Source organism: Haliotis rubra, unplaced genomic scaffold (assembly GCF_003918875.1).
Source record: "Haliotis rubra isolate DU_JTF1 unplaced genomic scaffold, ASM391887v1 Scf1065, whole genome shotgun sequence".
Lineage (NCBI taxonomy): Eukaryota > Metazoa > Mollusca > Gastropoda > Lepetellida > Haliotidae > Haliotis > Haliotis rubra.
In genome coordinates, this window is record NW_025764965.1 from 102,965 (window position 1) to 120,180 (window position 17,216).

The 17,216-nt window shown below is 39.9% G+C and overlaps 1 protein-coding gene across 1 annotated transcript in view; it reads left to right on the forward strand.

Annotated features, from left to right (window-relative positions):
- The window catches only part of LOC124278976 (FHF complex subunit HOOK interacting protein 2A-like), a 113,539-nt gene that overhangs the window by 53,945 nt on the left and 42,378 nt on the right, over window positions 1–17,216 (forward strand). The window contains exon 12 of the mRNA XM_046714769.1: window positions 13,104–13,611. Within this exon, the coding sequence (XP_046570725.1) occupies window positions 13,104–13,611 (508 nt within the window). The remainder of the gene's footprint in view (window positions 1–13,103; window positions 13,612–17,216) is intronic.

Below are 17,216 nucleotides of genomic sequence, written 5' to 3' on the forward strand. Positions count from 1 at the left end.
ACCATTGGAAGCTGTTTTTGATAGTTTGCATGTGGGTTTGGATAATGCTTCTCAATATGAGCTTGCACTATGGCTTCAAGATGATTGCCTAAGTGATGCTTTCTTGAGTCAAATGTTAAGCTGTTTTTGTCTTCTTGGAAGGTGTAATGTGGTTTGATATTGTGAATATGTGCCTTGTAAGTGTGAGCGTGTGTCTGAGGTGAAACCTACATCTGACTTAGGTGCAGTATAGTTGTGTTTGTTTGTTGTTTAGTGCCCTGCTAGTTGACCTGTATTCCTGTTTTATGATGTGGAATTAATGGAGTCTCAGATAGACCATTCAGTGATTGATATGAGCTTTGATGTACACAGTTGGGTTATGATGACATGATCAACCAAACACTGTGTCTGGATGTAGGTGTGAAGTGTGTCTGAAATAAGTGTGAACTGTCTGAAATAGGTGAACTGCATCTGAAATAAGTGTGAACTGTGTCTGAAATAAGTGTGAACTGTGTCTGGATATTGGGTGTAAACTGCATCTGAAATAAATGTGAACTGTGTCTGAAATAAGTGTGAACTGTGTCTGACATAAGTGTGAAGTGTGTCTGAAATAAGTGTGAAGTGTGTCTGAATTGGGTGTGTCTGAAATAAGTGTGAAATGTGAACTGTGTCTGATATAGGTGTGAAGTGTGTCTGGATATAGGTGTGAACTGTGTCTGGATATAGGTGTGAACTGTGTCTGGATATAGGTGTGAACTGTGTCTGGATATAGGTGTCAACTGTGTCTGGATATAGGTGTGAACTGTGTCTGGATATAGGTGTGAACTGTGTCTGGATATAGGTGTGAACTGTGTCTGGATATAGGTGTGAACTGTGTCTGGATATAGGTGTGAACTGTGTCTGGATATATGAGTGTGAACTGTGTCTGGATATAGGTGTGAACTGTGTCTGGATATAGGTGTGAACTGTGTCTGGATATAGGTGTGAACTGTGTCTGGATATAGGTGTGAACTGTGTCTGGATATAGGTGTGAACTGTGTCTGGATATAGGTGTGAACTGTGTCTGGATATAGGTGTGAACTGTGTCTGGATATAGGTGTGAACTGTGTCTGGATATAGGTGTGAACTGTGTCTGGATATAGGTGTGAACTGTGTCTGGATATAGGTGTGAACTGTGTCTGGATATAGGTGTGAACTGTGTCTGGATATAGGTGTGAACTGTGTCTGGATATAGGTGTGAACTGTGTCTGGATATAGGTGTGAACTGTGTCTGGATATAGGTGTGAACTGTGTCTGGATATAGGTGTGAACTGTGTCTGGATATAGGTGTGAACTGTGTCTGGATATAGGTGTGAACTGTGTCTGGATATAGGTGTGAACTGTGTCTGGATATAGGTGTGAACTGTGTCTGGATATAGGTGTCAACTGTGTCTGGATATAGGTGTGAACTGTGTCTGGATATAGGTGTCAACTGTGTCTGGATATAGGTGTCAACTGTGTCTGGATATAGGTGTGAACTGTGTCTGGATATAGGTGTGAACTGTGTCTGGATAAGGTGTGAACTGTGTCTGGATATAGGTGTGAACTGTGTCTGGATATAGGTGTGAACTGTGTCTGGATATAGGTGTGAACTGTGTCTGGATATAGGTGTGAACTGTGTCTGGATATAGGTGTGAACTGTGTCTGGATATAGGTGTGAACTGTGTCTGGATATAGGTGTGAACTGTGTCTGGATATAGGTGTGAACTGTGTCTGGATATAGGTGTGAACTGTGTCTGGATATAGGTGTGAACTGTGTCTGGATATAGGTGTGAACTGTGTCTGGATATAGGTGTGAACTGTGTCTGGATATAGGTGTGAACTGTGTCTGGATATGTGTGAACTGTGTCTGGATATAGGTGTGAACTGTGTCTGGATATAGGTGTGAACTGTGTCTGGATATAGTGTGAACTGTGTCTGGATATAGGTGTGAACTGTGTCTGGATATAGGTGTGAACTGTGTCTGGATATAGGTGTGAACTGTGTCTGGATATAGGTGTGAACTGTGTCTGGATATAGGTGTGAACTGTGTCTGGATATAGGTGTGAACTGTGTCTGGATATAGGTGTGAACTGTGTCTGGATATAGGTGTGAACTGTGTCTGGATATAGGTGTGAACTGTGTCTGGATATAGGTGTGAACTGTGTCTGGATATAGGTGTGAACTGTGTCTGGATATAGGTGTAAACTGTGTCTGGATATAGGTGTCAACTGTGTCTGGATATAGGTGTCAACTGTGTCTGGATATAGGTGTCAACTGTGTCTGGATATAGGTGTCAACTGTGTCTGGATATAGGTGTCAACTGTGTCTGGATATAGGTGTGAACTGTGTCTGGATATAGGTGTCAACTGTGTCTGGATATAGGTGTCAACTGTGTCTGGATATAGGTGTCAACTGTGTCTGGATATAGGTGTCAACTGAACTGAAATAAGTGAACTGCATCTGAGATAAGTGTGAACTGTGTCTGAAATAAGTGTGAACTGCGTCGAAATAAGTATGAACTGTGTCTGAAATAAGTGTGAACTGTGTCTGAGAAAAGTGTGAACTGTGTCTGAAATAAGTGTGAACTGCGTCTGAAATAAGTATGAACTGTGTCTGAAATAAGTGTGAACTGTCTGAAACAAGTGTGTGCTGTGTCTGAAATAAGTGTGAACTGTCTGAAACAAGTGTGTGCTGTGTCTGAGAAAAGTGTGAACTGTGTCTGAAATAAGAAATAAGTGTGAACTGTGTCTGAAATAAGTGTGAACTGTCTGAAACAAGTGTGTGCTGTGTCTGAAATAAGTGTGAACTGTCTGAAACAAGTGTGAACTGTTTCTGAAATAAGTGTGAACTGTCTGAAACAAGTGTGTGCTGTGTCTGAAATAAGTGTGAACTGTCTGAAACAAGTGTGAACTGTGTCTGAAATAAGTGTGAACTGTCTGAAACAAGTGTGAACTGTGTCTGAAATAAGTGTGAACTGTCTGAAACAAGTGTTTGCTGTGTCTGAAATAAGTGTGAACTGAACTGTCTGAAACAAGTATGAACTGTGTCTGAAATAAGTGTGAACTGTCTGAAAGAAGTGTGTGCTGTGTCTGAAATAAGTGTGAACTGTCTGAAACAAGTGTGTGCTGTGTCTGAAATAAGTGTGAACTGTCTGAAATAAGTATGAACTGTGTCTGAAATAAGTGTGAACTGTCTGAAACAAGTGTGTGCTGTGTCTGAAATAAGTGTGAACTGTCTGAAACAAGTGTGTGCTGTGTCTGAAATAAGTGTGAACTGTGTCTGAAATAAGTGTGAACTGTGTCGAAATAAGTATGAACTGTGTCTGAAATAAGTGTGAACTGTCTGAAACAAGTGTGTGCTGTGTCTGAAATAAGTGTGAACTGCATCGAGAAATCTGAAACAAGTGTGTGCTGTGTCTGAAATAAGTGTGAACTGTCTGAAACAAGTGAAATAAGTATGAACTGTGTCTGAAATAAGTGTGAACTGTCTGAAACAAGTGTGTGCTGTGTCTGAAATAAGTGTGAACTGTCTGAAACAAGTGTGAACTGTGTCTGAAATAAGTGTGTTTTTCCTGTGAGTATTGGGATTTGAACTGGTCTTAATCATACGATGTGAATATGGGATTGGGTGGTCAATCTTGCTCACCTGGATGATGGACATCATCCCAATTGTGCCCATGATGTCAATCACTGGATTGTCTGGTCTAGACTCTATTATTAACAGATTGCCACCTTATAGTTGGCATTTAGGACTAGATTTTATATACAGGGTGGGGCTTTAAGCAAGATACAAGCATCAACAAAATTTTGTGGTAAATGTTTAATGTAATAATCTTGTGACAGTATGGCTGAAATATTGCCGGTGTGAACTTTGAGTTTTTACTCAATATTGTCCCTGGCATGGAGTCAGAATATGTCATGTGAGTTGAGTGTATGTTTTGAACTGCGCTTTGGCACAGTGGGCTTGAGGTGAGGTGAGGTGAGGTCATGTGAAATTGGGTTTGTCGTACTTGAGAATATTTCGCTCATATGACGACGTGCATGCGTGTGTATGTGTATGTGCGGCTGCTTGTACTAGCCCAGACTTAAGCTTGTTTTATAGTGCTAGCCCACTGAGATACCGTGCCGAAGTGAAGCATGAATACCCCACTCAGACACATTATACTGACTCCGAGCTGACCAGTCCTTGTTGTACCCATTAATGCCGAGCGCCAGACAGGGACCAACAAGTACCATAGTTTAACGTCTTTTGGTATGACGCTGTCGGGGATCAAGCCAATGACCTTCCGCTCTCCGGGCGGACGCTCTAACCACTACACCACGGAGGCGGTTAGTGGGCTTGAAGGGGCGGTGGGGTAGCCTAGTGGCTAAAGCATTCACTCGTCACGCCGAAGGCCTGGGTTTGATTTCCACATGGTCACAATGTGTTAAGTCTATTTCTGGTGTCCTCCGCCGTGATATTGCTGGAATATTGCAAAAAGCGACTCCAAACCCAGCTCAGTCACTCACTCGCTCATTGGGCTGTCACAGTAAAACCATCGTAGATCCTGACCAGTACCTCAGTCACACATGCATGTCAATAACCTAGAACACAAGTCTCACATCACCTCATTGTCAACATTGACCTGTTTTCTTCCAATATGGGACAAATGCGGAGAAAAATGGTGGTTTCTCTGTGATGTTCACAAATTGAAGGTCCTCATATTGAAGATGACAGGGTTGTAGGTAACTTTACACAAAGTTTCTCGACAGGACAGATTAATGGAGGCCTGCCTCCTCCTCATCAGGCAGCTTATGGTTGTCATTGGTCGTAGGTAATTGTCCTACTCTGGAAATACTCCCCAGCAGAAAATGAAGTTATTCGACACTTGTGATTCATGTGTGTTGGTGGGTCAAGGACGGACAGCTGAATGATGTTGATGGTTAGGACCAGGGAACGCTCAGTGCATTAAAGTTACAACAACACTCCTGTGTTACAGAGCACATTCAGTATTTGAGGTGATGTCTGAGGATTAAAATGCGATTTTCACAAATATTTTGACATTGACTCCCACACTGACCTTGCTGTCATACTTTCTTGACCAACTCATTTCTATTGTGGTATAGCTTGAATGTTGAAAGTAAAGTGAAATGTAACTCATTCTAAAGGTTTCTGTGGTGGATGTATCTTATCTGATTGATGACATCATTTGGTCTGATCTTCCTAAAAAGGAATTTGTAGATGCCTTTCTTAAAATAATATTAGTAAATCTTTTGCTAAAAATTGAGAATGTTGCAATTTGTTGGCTAAGTCGCTGTGAGGGATTTTAATGGGATTGTGATTGATGTTTTAGAATTTGTACATTTTTCATTTAGAATGATAACAAGTTTGTGACTTTGTTTATAGTGGTTTCTTTATCTGGACCATGCCTGAAACTAATGGGTATTCTTTCTTGAAACTGTGCACCCACAGACCAGGGTGCCGTTCCTCAAAGCGATCGTAAGTCTATATTAAAGTATGGTAGTTACGATCGTCTTAGCGCTACGATGGAATGGGGCCCTGGTTGTCAGTTTCTGCCTTTTGCTGGTGAGCTTAAATAAGTCTTGTAGTTCCCTGCTCTTATTCATTATAGAGATCCTTGGCTACATGGTGTAGACAGAACACGACTTGTCCACTATGTGACTCCCAATGCAAGATTACGACAACATGCCAGAACATGATCATGCATCTAGTCAGAACAGATGTAGTTGTAATGAAAGCAGCACTGACGACCTTGTCCATGTCTCTCACTGGCATCGTCCATGTCTCTCAGTCCATACTGGTGGGCTGTGTTTGTCTCTTAATGTTAACTGTTGTGTGGTGCTTGTAAACTTTCTAGATGTCTCTCAGGTCATAAGCTGCGTGATGCTTAGTCATGTCTTGAAGTTTATATTGCTGCTTAAGTGCTTGATCTTGTCTATATCTCTTAATGCATATTGCTTTGGGCTCAACCTTGTCCATAGTGCTCAATGCACCCTGTGTGACCTCACATTGACTTTAAATAAGATAAGGAAGAGAGTCTTTATGGATGTCAACTTCTTTCTTATGAAGCACGCAATCTGATGAAGGAGGAAGTATACACTCCAAAACATTGTGTGCCTCATAATAGAGAAGTCGACATCCATAAAACCTCTCTTCTTTATGTGTATCACTTCTAAATGCCATTCAAAGACCTGTGGTAAATTAGATCTCTACTTTTTTTTCAATACTGTAATTACATCATTTTTTAATGAAAATAGATTTAAAATAGTGGTAGTCCACAAGGAGATGTCACTTGTTCTTTTTGAAATATACTAGTCCAACTGCCATATGTAAAATAATGTTTTCTCAAGGGATCCAAGTAAGTATCAGACCTCTTATAGGTCCACTATCTCGATTCATTTTGTCTGCTGGTAAGATGTCTTCAGGACTAAAAGAATTTTAGACTTTTGAGAGATGTCCTCATATTCTCTATTCTCAAGTTTGGGAGTGGGGTAGCCTAGTGGTTAAAGCGTTGGCTCGTCATGCCGAAGACCCGGGTTGATTCCCCAAATGGGCACAATTTGTGAAGCCCATTTCTGGTGTCCCCCGCTGTGATATTGCTGGAATATTGCTAAAAGCGGCGTAAAACTAAACTCAAGTCAGTCAGTCAGCTATTCTCAAGTTACTTTTACGACACTGTTACTTTAAGATATCTCAGCGAGTTAGAGATGTCACAATTCCCAAAGTAAACAAAACTAGTTGTCATGATTGCAGCAGCTATTGTATCTGTTGGGACGCACATTCCTGAAAGAAACAATTGCCATTTCGTTACTGGCCGTAAAGATGTGATAGAACTGTTTTTAAAATTGTACAATTTGATTTTTTGAAGAACAAATTTACTGTATCCTCAAAGACAAATAGGAATAAGTACCATAAATGCTGGTGTGGCTGCAAGGAACCGCATCATGATGTGACATTTAACCGACTTCTCATCATCAATGTGGCAAAATTTTAAGAAAATAATCTGTTTTCTTTTTGGAGGATAATTGAGTATGGGGTAATTTAAAAGAGTTATTGCTTGTTTCTTTGACTTTCAGAAACAGAGCAACATTTCCCTCAATGTACTAAATTCCGTAATTTGAAAATGAAAAAAAATATCATTAGGACTATATTTAAAGTTAAGTCTTACTTTATGTTTCAGGATTAATCATCTTTTTAAACTCATTACAGTTCTTGATGGCTTTCATGTTTGTTTCTGTGTAAGTTGTGCTGGTTGCAAGTTAATCAATTTGAAATTAGTTTCCGCAATGTAGAAAATTCTTTTTGTCAGATACAGGCGATAGACAGGTGACATTGTTGACCAAATTTCTCAAACAGAAAAAGAAATCGTCATCATGTTTCTTTGAATAATTAATCATTTTATTAATCATTTGATCATGAACTTTTAATCTAAAGGTTTTCAGTGATGAGTATGTTAATTTATTTTTGTAGAAATCCCATTGCTTTTGAGAACAGAATTAAATTTTAATCACACAAAGAGGAAGGTCATTTTACTGATAGTGATTTGATGTTAGCTTGATTTCTGTGTGGGAGTTCAGAACATCAATCATGAATATGGCCAATTAAGAGATGTCTTGCTGACAGGTATGATGTAAGAGTTTTTCCAAAGCGCTGTTGTCAGCTGGTTTGAGATTTCAACGAGCTTCCCACAGATACGTTTTATGTAGTTCCTGACAACAAGCTTGACAAAAACTTGCAGCTTTAACCTGACTGATTCCTTGCGTGGGCATTCTACGATGGCGGACAATTGTCAGGTGTTGTTGTTGTTGTTGTTCAGGGTCAGATATCAAGCTGTTTGTTATTTTTAACTAAAAACATTCCTTACTTACATCTTCGTCCTTGATCATTCTACATATATCTGAAACACAGAACAACCTCAATTCAAATCTTTAACAATGGTTTGAAAAATTACTTGAAATGGGTGAATGAACGAGTTTGGATTATGTTGCTTTTAGTAATATTCCAGCAATATCATGGTGTGGGACACATGTGTTCATGAGGAATTGAACCTGGGTCTTGGGTGTGATGAGCTAGTGCTTTAACCACTTGGCTACCCTACTGCCCAAAATATTTCTTTAAACCAGCTTAAATCCATGTAGATATCATATTGAGCTTGTTCTGCAATATTTGTATTTGTCATCTTAAATTTTATACAATTTTGTGTTCTCAGTTCTTATAACCACTGCCTGTAGTTTCCCTTTTGAAATGAGAATTGTTACGACGGGATGTACAAAAATGACTCACAGTCACTGCCATTTTCAGTCATCTTTGCCCATTAGTGCATTAACGCGCTCAGCCATGCATTTTGTACAGTTCATTTTTGGTTTTTGCAGTTATACTGTTTTTGAAACATAATCCTATTTTTTTATCTATTTGATAATCAACTCATGTTTTTTTCAATATTAACCCAACCATCCTCGATTAAAGACTTACATCAACCTTTCCCTCACATTCTCTTTCGCATTGACATTTTAACATTGAAAATTTTCCAAATTAATGGAAAGAAATGGCTATGAGTTATGGCAAATACAAAATTATCCTGCATCAGAATCTCCTAGGGAAGCTTGTTTCTCAATAAGGTACAGATTCTAGTACCTTTGTTTTCTACATGGCATTGTGTGTTCATATTCTTTGGCCTTCAGAGTCATGCCAGCTTACACATGTCAAAATATGTGAACTAGACTTTCAGTTGACAGACGTCCATTTTGTGGAAGCTTCCGTGATTTTGTGGAAAGTGCGGCTTGATCCTGGATGGGTCAATAGCTGAATCGTTGTGTAATCCTTCAAATCTTAAATGTAAGACTTTGTTGACAGCTGTCCATTTTGTGGAAGCTGCCGTGACGTTGTGTGCAGGTGATCAGGTACCTCATTCTGAGAGTGCGCGTTTGAATCCTGGATGGGACTCAATCCCCCTCAAAGTACTAGAATCTGTGCTGAGAAAGTGTAATCCCAAATCTTTTAAATAAGTTACACCAAAATGCCTCATGGACATTTCAGTATTCAGCGTAAAGTTGAACAGATTCACTCACTCTCTCCATCTTTTTTAACATGACTGGGACCGTTAGCCTTAGAGGGCCTGTAATTCTCGCGAGGCGCTACACCGGTACTAAGCTGGTTCCCGGCTCCCTTTGTGCCCAGCAACTTGCGATACCAGATTTCTGGTGAGAAACGTGTATTCAAGAACCAGTTCTGGTTCAAAATTGCGCAACCACCAAATATGACTTTACTAGACCGGACCAAGTGTACAACAGTGCTTAGCAGTTGTAATAGTTGGCTAATTTGGGGATGGTTAGATTGGAAATTTGTTATTCCTTCAAGGATTATCGGTTTCTTACTGTCAACTGACAACCAATGAATTGAGACCATTCCAAAAGGTGCGAAACGTTGTTTGTCACCGGAAGTACTAAGGCCTTGTCAAGTGCGGTGACCTACTTATGGGCCCTATTTCAGTCTTGGAGTATTGTATTTCCTTAATTAACCCTGGACATCCAATAAGCATCAGTAGGGGTATCAGAAACCAATAAATGTTGTATCTTGATTAAATACTAGGTACATGTAGTTCTATATTGTGAAAACCACACCTTACACATACAGCACATTGACCCTGTTAAACAGATACATTTAGGGAACTTTTAAATAACTGTACCGAAAATAAGCCTGAGCAAATCATTAGCCAGAAATTGAAAATATAGAAGCCAGCTGTTAAAGGACAGAGGAAAAGAAGGTCAGAAAGAAAACTATCCTGTGGTGTTTGATTGAGGAAATACGGTAAGTACAATTCAAGCTGATGTTTGGTGAGATGACATAATCTGCAGCATATTGGTCGAGGCTTCATAATCATTGGTAACCAAATAGTTAATCAGTGAAGGAGAGTGTGTATGTTTATGGTCTTTGCAAGTTTTATTTAGTTTCCTTTATATATGGATTCTCTAAAGTTGACTCTGGTAGCCATTTTCATCTTGGAGTTATTTATATTTTGAAATTGATCATTTTTGAAAGAAGAATTACAAAGTCATAGGAGTTCAATGTACGTGACCTACAACAGAAATGAGGAATCGGCAAGCAGCCATTTTCTGACATTGTTTGCTCTTGATAATAATGTTTTCAGTGTCTAACTTTAGAAGCCATTTTCTTGTATTTTTATTTGAGATATGATGATGGAAAGCAAATGGTAAATGCGTAGTAATTGTTAAGTTCACTGTTCATTACATTGAACAGAACAGTGAGGTCGGAAAATATGGTAATTTTGAATGCTTGCCCTTAATGTAACAAGTTTTTATCGCCAAAATATTATTTGAGATGTAATGATAGTTAAGGCTTGTAATTTTCAAGTTAAAGTTCACTGTTCATAATGTACACCATGGCAATTTTATATACATGCCATTAATATAATTATTTTTTCATTGCCATGATTTTCCACTGTTTGAAGTATGCCCATTCTTTGAGTCCTGATCGAAGTCCATGATAATTATGGTTGTTTCCATTTTCCCTTACTTCAGAGACGGTGCCAATTGCCGTTGACCATGGCTCATTTTCCCATCATGCATGCTGTATAATTTCCAATCACTACAGTTCCTTAAGCTCTCCAAACAAGCACCTAAACCCAACAAACAAGAACTTAATGTCCAAAGAAACTCAAAGGGTTCTTGTCAGCGCTGATGACTGCCCTGTCACAAACAAATAACAAGATTAAGATGCATTGCCGTATTTCTGCAAGAGAAAGATAATGGTCTTACGTCAGACCGTTTTCACCGATGCCAAACCACTACTGATTTATGCCTTTTCTAAGACCGTGGTCACAATGCCGTGTTCATAACTGCAATTAGAATGTAATTGAGTCCCCATGTAATTTGAGCTTTATAAGTTGCTTGAGTGTGACTATTGAGCTGTGAAGCACTTTAATGAACAGGCAATAGAGGCATTTCCCACTTTACAGAGCAGAATTCCCCATTTACAAGACATTACTTCCTGGGGGTATGCCCAATTGTTGGCTGCCAACAGGTTTATTACGATAACATTACATTAACTTGTGCTTAATAAAGACTTCATCCAACCGTGCTCATTGACCACACGGCCATTTCCTTAATTGAAACAAACCATGATGTTATAAACGTGATTTAATGTTTATTGCGCGCCAAAATATTGACAGGTGGCAAAGTAAAAACATGTAAAAAGATTGATCATGGTCGTCCTTTGTTCATGTTGTGGCTGGGTGTTTATGCTCCTTGCAAGACAGCGCCGTCCTCGGCCACTCTTTTCAACAGGGTAGGAAGTCTGGTAATTACACTTAGGTTAATGAGCCATTGTTTCATTTGGCCATGATCTAGTGGAAGTTATCATGTTTATGGGAACTTAATCTTTTTTCGTGTCTATACATGGTGCCGCTGAAAATAGATCAAACCAATTTAGCCACGGTGATTGTAAAGGTTATATTGATGGGGGAAAATGTGCAATTTAATGTGTTCTTACTGGGGTAAGGACGGAGTACTTTGGCTTTACGTAACATATTGGAAAGTGAAGGTCATTCAGTAAGGGCTGCTGCTGCTGGAATATCGGAAATTTTTGGTCAGGTCTCAGGAATCTTGAGATATCGTATAAAGAATCTGTTCTGTCCTGTATTGATCAGTGTGGAGTACTGCTTCCCTAAAGACAATAAACAGTCCATTTCTCATTATACATCTGATTACTGGAGAATTGATGCTCTATTATTTTCATGTGGGTTTTATTGGGGGTGTTAGTATTTAAAGCTATATAGGGTTGAGTCACTTTGATGTGTTTTGTCAGAGATGCAATGGCTTGGCTGTGATTTTGTTGAATCTGTAGAAGAGTTATCAGATACTGCAGATTGACCAGGGTCATCTGTGTGGCTATTTTGGGATGAATTGACGTGATGTCTGAGGACATATATTGTGTGAACTTTTGGTTTGACAGCCTGCTTGTATTATCACGATGTTACAGAACAGTTGATGTTCACTTTCTGAGATGTTTTAGGGTGTGGGTGGCCCAAATTCTTTTAGAAGCCTCAAGTATCTGTACAGAGTTGCATCCCTTGGGTACTCTCAATACCAATGATCCGGGAGGGACCTGATTATGTACCTAGGTTTGTCAGCATGATCCGTGAAGATCTGGGTTTAAGAATTGGTCTTCAGCAACCCATGCCTGTCGTAAGAGGCGACTAACAGGATTGGGTGGTTGCTGACATGGTTGACATATGTCATTGTTTCCCAATTATGTAGATCGATGCTCATGATGTTGAGCACTGGATTATTTACAGACCTCCATCATATGGCTGGAATATTCCTGAGTGTGGCATCAAAACAACAAACATCGCCATACATGTGCTCATGGGTTTGACCAAAGTGGTGACATCTGTGACCTGCATCATTTTGTGCTTTCTTCCCACATCAATCTGGCATGGCATCATGTGACTGGATTGCTGCTCAAAGCAACTCTCACTAACTCACTGACTGACTGCAAGATGTTATTCTTGTGTGATTATATGTTAAGTATGTAGAACAATTCTCATGTAATGGCTTTGTGAAATAGTGTGACATACCTGTGTTTGTTTCACAAAGACCACCTCTGTGGTGTAGACAAAGACCGCCTCCGGAGAGCGGAAGGTCGCAGGTTTGATCCCCGACCACGTCATACCAAAAGACGTTAAAATATGGTACTTGGTGGTCCCTGCCTGGTGCTCGGCATTAATGGGTACAGCAAGGACTGGTCGGCTCGAGTCAGTATAATGTGTCTGAGTGGGGTATTCATGCTTCACTGCGGCACGGTATCTCAGTGGGCTAGCACTATAAAACCAGCTTAAGTCTGGGCTAGTACAAGCAGCCACACATACACATACACACGCATGCACGTCATCATATGAGCGAAATATTCTCAAGCCCGACGTAAAACCCAATTTCACCTCACCTTTTTTCACAAAACTGACACCAACATCTACAATGAAAATTTGAACCCAATCTCATGGACAGTTGACAATTGTGGGAGGTCAAATCAAAGTATGCTGTATTGAGAGAATGCCTCTGTCAGTCATATTTGTGTCTTGTTTGCAGGTGTGTCTGTCCACAATGAAGCTGTTTGACATGCTGCTCCAGAAAGAGGATGCTCACATCTTCCAGAACCTGTTTCTGCGGAACCTCCTTGGAAGGAGCTACATGAAATCACATGCTGGCACTCAAGGAAAGCAGGATAGTAGTGGTAGTGGTCCCAAAGAATCACAAGATACTAGTGGTCCCAAAGAATCACAAGATAGTAGTGGTCCCAAAGAATCACAAGATAGTAGTGGTCCCAAAGAATCACAAGATCAGAGTGGTTCCGAAGAACCACAAGATGGGAGTGTTTCCATGGGAACTGAGGATAGTTCCACAGAATCACCAGGCACACTTCAGGTAGATGGAGGCACAGATGCTGCCTCTAATCCTGTGAAAGATGGTGATAGTTGTAAAGAAAAACAAGATGAACAAACTGAAGAAAGAACTGCTGAAGATTCACAAAGGAAAGGAGATACTGTGTCTGAAAGTTCCCAGGATAAGGCAGCAATAGAAACACAAACACAAAGAGGTATGTTTCATGTAGTACATTTTGTTGATGATATGTGAAAAACATATGCCCTGTGAAACGATTATTGCACAGACTAGGCATTAGAGCTGTGACGATACATCATGGTATCGATAATCGTGATACTTTATCTGACGATGAATATATCAATTCTTTTTGTTTGTATCGTGATATGTATCGTTGACCTTAAAATTGTTAAATTTTACTAGAAATTGACGGTTATGTAAAGATTTACACTGTAACTTGCAATCAAAATATACTTTTGTTAAGAAAATAACTAAAGATAGCATATCGTGATATGCATCGAATCGAATAGTATCGTTCCAAGATATCGCGTTACGTATTGTATCGTGACATTTCCGTATCGTCACACCTCTACTAGGCATAAGATACATCGGTTTTGGGTTTGTATGAATGTGCTCCAGGTGAGCTCTTGTGTTGGCATATTGTCAGATTGTCTATCTGTTATTAACTTTTATTCATGTTTGGACATATCTCAGACTACAAGGAGCTGAAACTTACATAAATGATCCAAGCAATGTGAGTCGGAAAAATGTTCACTGAATTCCAATTTGATTTGAAGCATAGATGCCATTGCTTCATTATTAAGGTGAGCTTCAGAGCCTTGCTTCTATTTTAGTTCGATTGAAATATTTGTCCAGTTCATGATCTAATTTTTCTTCACTGGGGTGGGTTAAAGCATTTGCTCATCATGCCAAAAACCGGGTTTGATTCCACTACTTGGGTACAATGTGTGAAGCCGATTTCTGGTGTCCCCTGGCGTGATATTATGGAATATTGCTAAAAACAGCATGAAACCAAACTAACTCACTCACTAATTCTTTACTGGCATGATGTCCAGAATTATCTGACTTCAAACATGAATGCCATTTCTTCATAATTCAGGTGAGCTACAGAACCTTGCTTCTATTTTTGTGTTTGCTTAAAATATTTGTTCAGTTCATGATCTGATTTAATTCTTCACTCGGGGTGAGGTCCAGAATTAACTCCAGCATTAATGAAGATTATTTGATTAGGGAAAGGACATCAATCTCCAGGGGCATCGTGGACAAGGCTGTCTTGCTCCCCTCTAATTCCTCAACAGTGAAATGAGCATGTGTGGGCACATTATGTTTTTTGGTGACATTAACTTCAGAACATATTGAACCTTATTTCTAGACAGACCTGTTTTTGCAGCCTGATGTATTATCTTTAAAAACACAGATGCTGCCTTTCTCATTGACAAAAGATGGATGAGTCTTGAAGAGATTTGAACATTTCACGGATTGATTAACAAGTTGGACAGCAATGACTTGATATCGAGTTTCTTCTTTTTTCATAATTGAATTATACTTTTTGTATATTAAGTTATATCAATGAATTATGAACAATTACATCTTTTTAGAAAATCGAGACAATTATATTATAAAAAAAATGGCAGATATGGATGCATTAGAAAATCTGAAATGTAAGGAATAATGAAAGGCTGTTTTTCCAGCTTTAAGAAATATGGAATGTGTAGGGTGTATATCATTGAAGAAATATCAAGATTCGTCTGTCAGTTTTTTATTGTTTGCTTTAGAAATGACATTAATTAGATAAAGTTTCACTTTTAGTGAAACATGGACAGAATGCTGAATTTCACGTCCGCTCTAAATGCGTGTTCATTGGTGCGTGAATGTCCTGATTGTGTACGGATGCTTGCATCTTGTCAAATTACATCTGTGAGATTTTTCATGAGAATGCTTTCTTCATGGACTTCACATTTAAAAAAAAATAAAAATAAGAAAATAGCTTTTGCTAATAAATCACTCGTGATGAGGTTTATCAATTTTGAATTAGTTTTGAAGGTAGCTAATTTGAGTGTACTCCTGGGAGCAGAGATGCTTCATTTCCTCAAACAGATGAAGATAGTTGTTCAGGTCTGACATGGTCCTCTCATTGCAGTAATTGATGTGCTGGAAATGTTGCTGATTGTCTTTGAAATATGTCCATGTTAGGCAGGTATCGGGGAGACATTACCGCCAAGCTTTGGCCTTTATCTGTCACGACCAGAATGTGTGTGAAACTTCAATGTCATGTTGCCCTTTACATAACTTTCAAGACAAAAACTATTTCAAGTTGAAATGGCTTGCAGGAAAGTGATTAGAAGCTAATTAGAATCAAAGCAAGGGTCTATGTTTTGGGAGCTTGTTGGTTGGGATTAGATGAATAGGTTGAAAAAACGAAACACATAATACATTAGATGGGTTGTTACGTGGTATGTGTCATGTGTAGCCCTGTTAAACAATGGAGTCCTGTTCGCTTGTATTCACCTTTGGACCGCCTCCGTGGTGTAGTAGTTAAAGCGTCCGCCCAGAGAGCGCAAGGTCGCTGGTTCGATCCCCGATCGCGTCATACCATATGGTATTTGTTGGTCCCTGCCTGGCGTTCGGCATTAATGGGTACAACAAAGACTGGTTGGCTCGGAGTCAGTATAATGTGTCTGAGTGGGGTATTCATGCTTCACTGCGGCATGGTATCTCAGTGGGCTAGCACTATAAAACAAGCTTAAGTCTGGGCTAGTACAAGCAGCCGCACATACACATACACACGCATGCCCGTCGTCATAGGAGCGAAATATTCTCAAGCACGACGTTAAACCCAATTTCACCTCACCTGTATTCACCTTTAGCGAATTCTCTTCTGTTTCAAAGTGTTGATCTGTTAGCTAATGCTAGCATTGACTGCCAGGTTGATGCTGTTAGCCAATGTAGCACTGAGAGCTGGAGGTGATCTCTTAGCTAATGTAGCACTGACAACTGGAGGTGATCTGTTAGCTAAAGTAGCACTAAGACTTGGAGGTGATCTGTTAGCTACTGTAGCTCTGAGAGCTGGAGGTGATCTGTTAGCTACTGTAGCACTGAAAGCTGTAGGTGATATGTTAGCTAATGTAGCACTGAGAGCTGGAGGTGATCTGTTAGCTAATGTAGCACTGAGAGCTGGAGGTGATCTGTTAGCTAATGTAGCACTGACAACTGTAGGTGATCTGTTAGCTAATGTAGCACTGAGAGCTGGAGGTGATCTGTTAGCTAATGTAGCACTGAGAGCTGGAGGTGATCTCTTAGCTAATGTAGCACTGAGAGCTGGCGGTGATCTGTAAGCTAATGTAGCACTGAGAGCTGGAGGTGATCTGTAAGCTAAAGTAGCACTGAGAGCTGGAGGTGATCTGTTAGCTAATGTAGCACTGAGAGCTGGAGGTGATCTGTTAGCTAATGTAGCACTGAGAGCTGTAGGTGATGTGTTAGCTAATGTAGCACTGACAACTGGAGGTGATCTGTTAGCTAATGTAGCACTGAGAGCTGGCGGTGATCTGTTACCTATGTAGCACTGACAACTGGAGGTGATCTGTTAGCTAATGTAGCACTGAGAGCTGGAGGTGATTTGTTAGCTAAAGTAGCACTGAGAGCTGGAGGTGATCTGTTAGCTAATGTAGCACTGAGAGCTGGAGGTGATCTGTTAGCTAATGTAGCACTGACAACTGGTAGGTGATCTGTTAGCTAATGTAGCACTGAGAGCTGGAGGTGATCTGTTAGCTAAAGTAGCACTGAGAGCTGGAGGTGATCTGT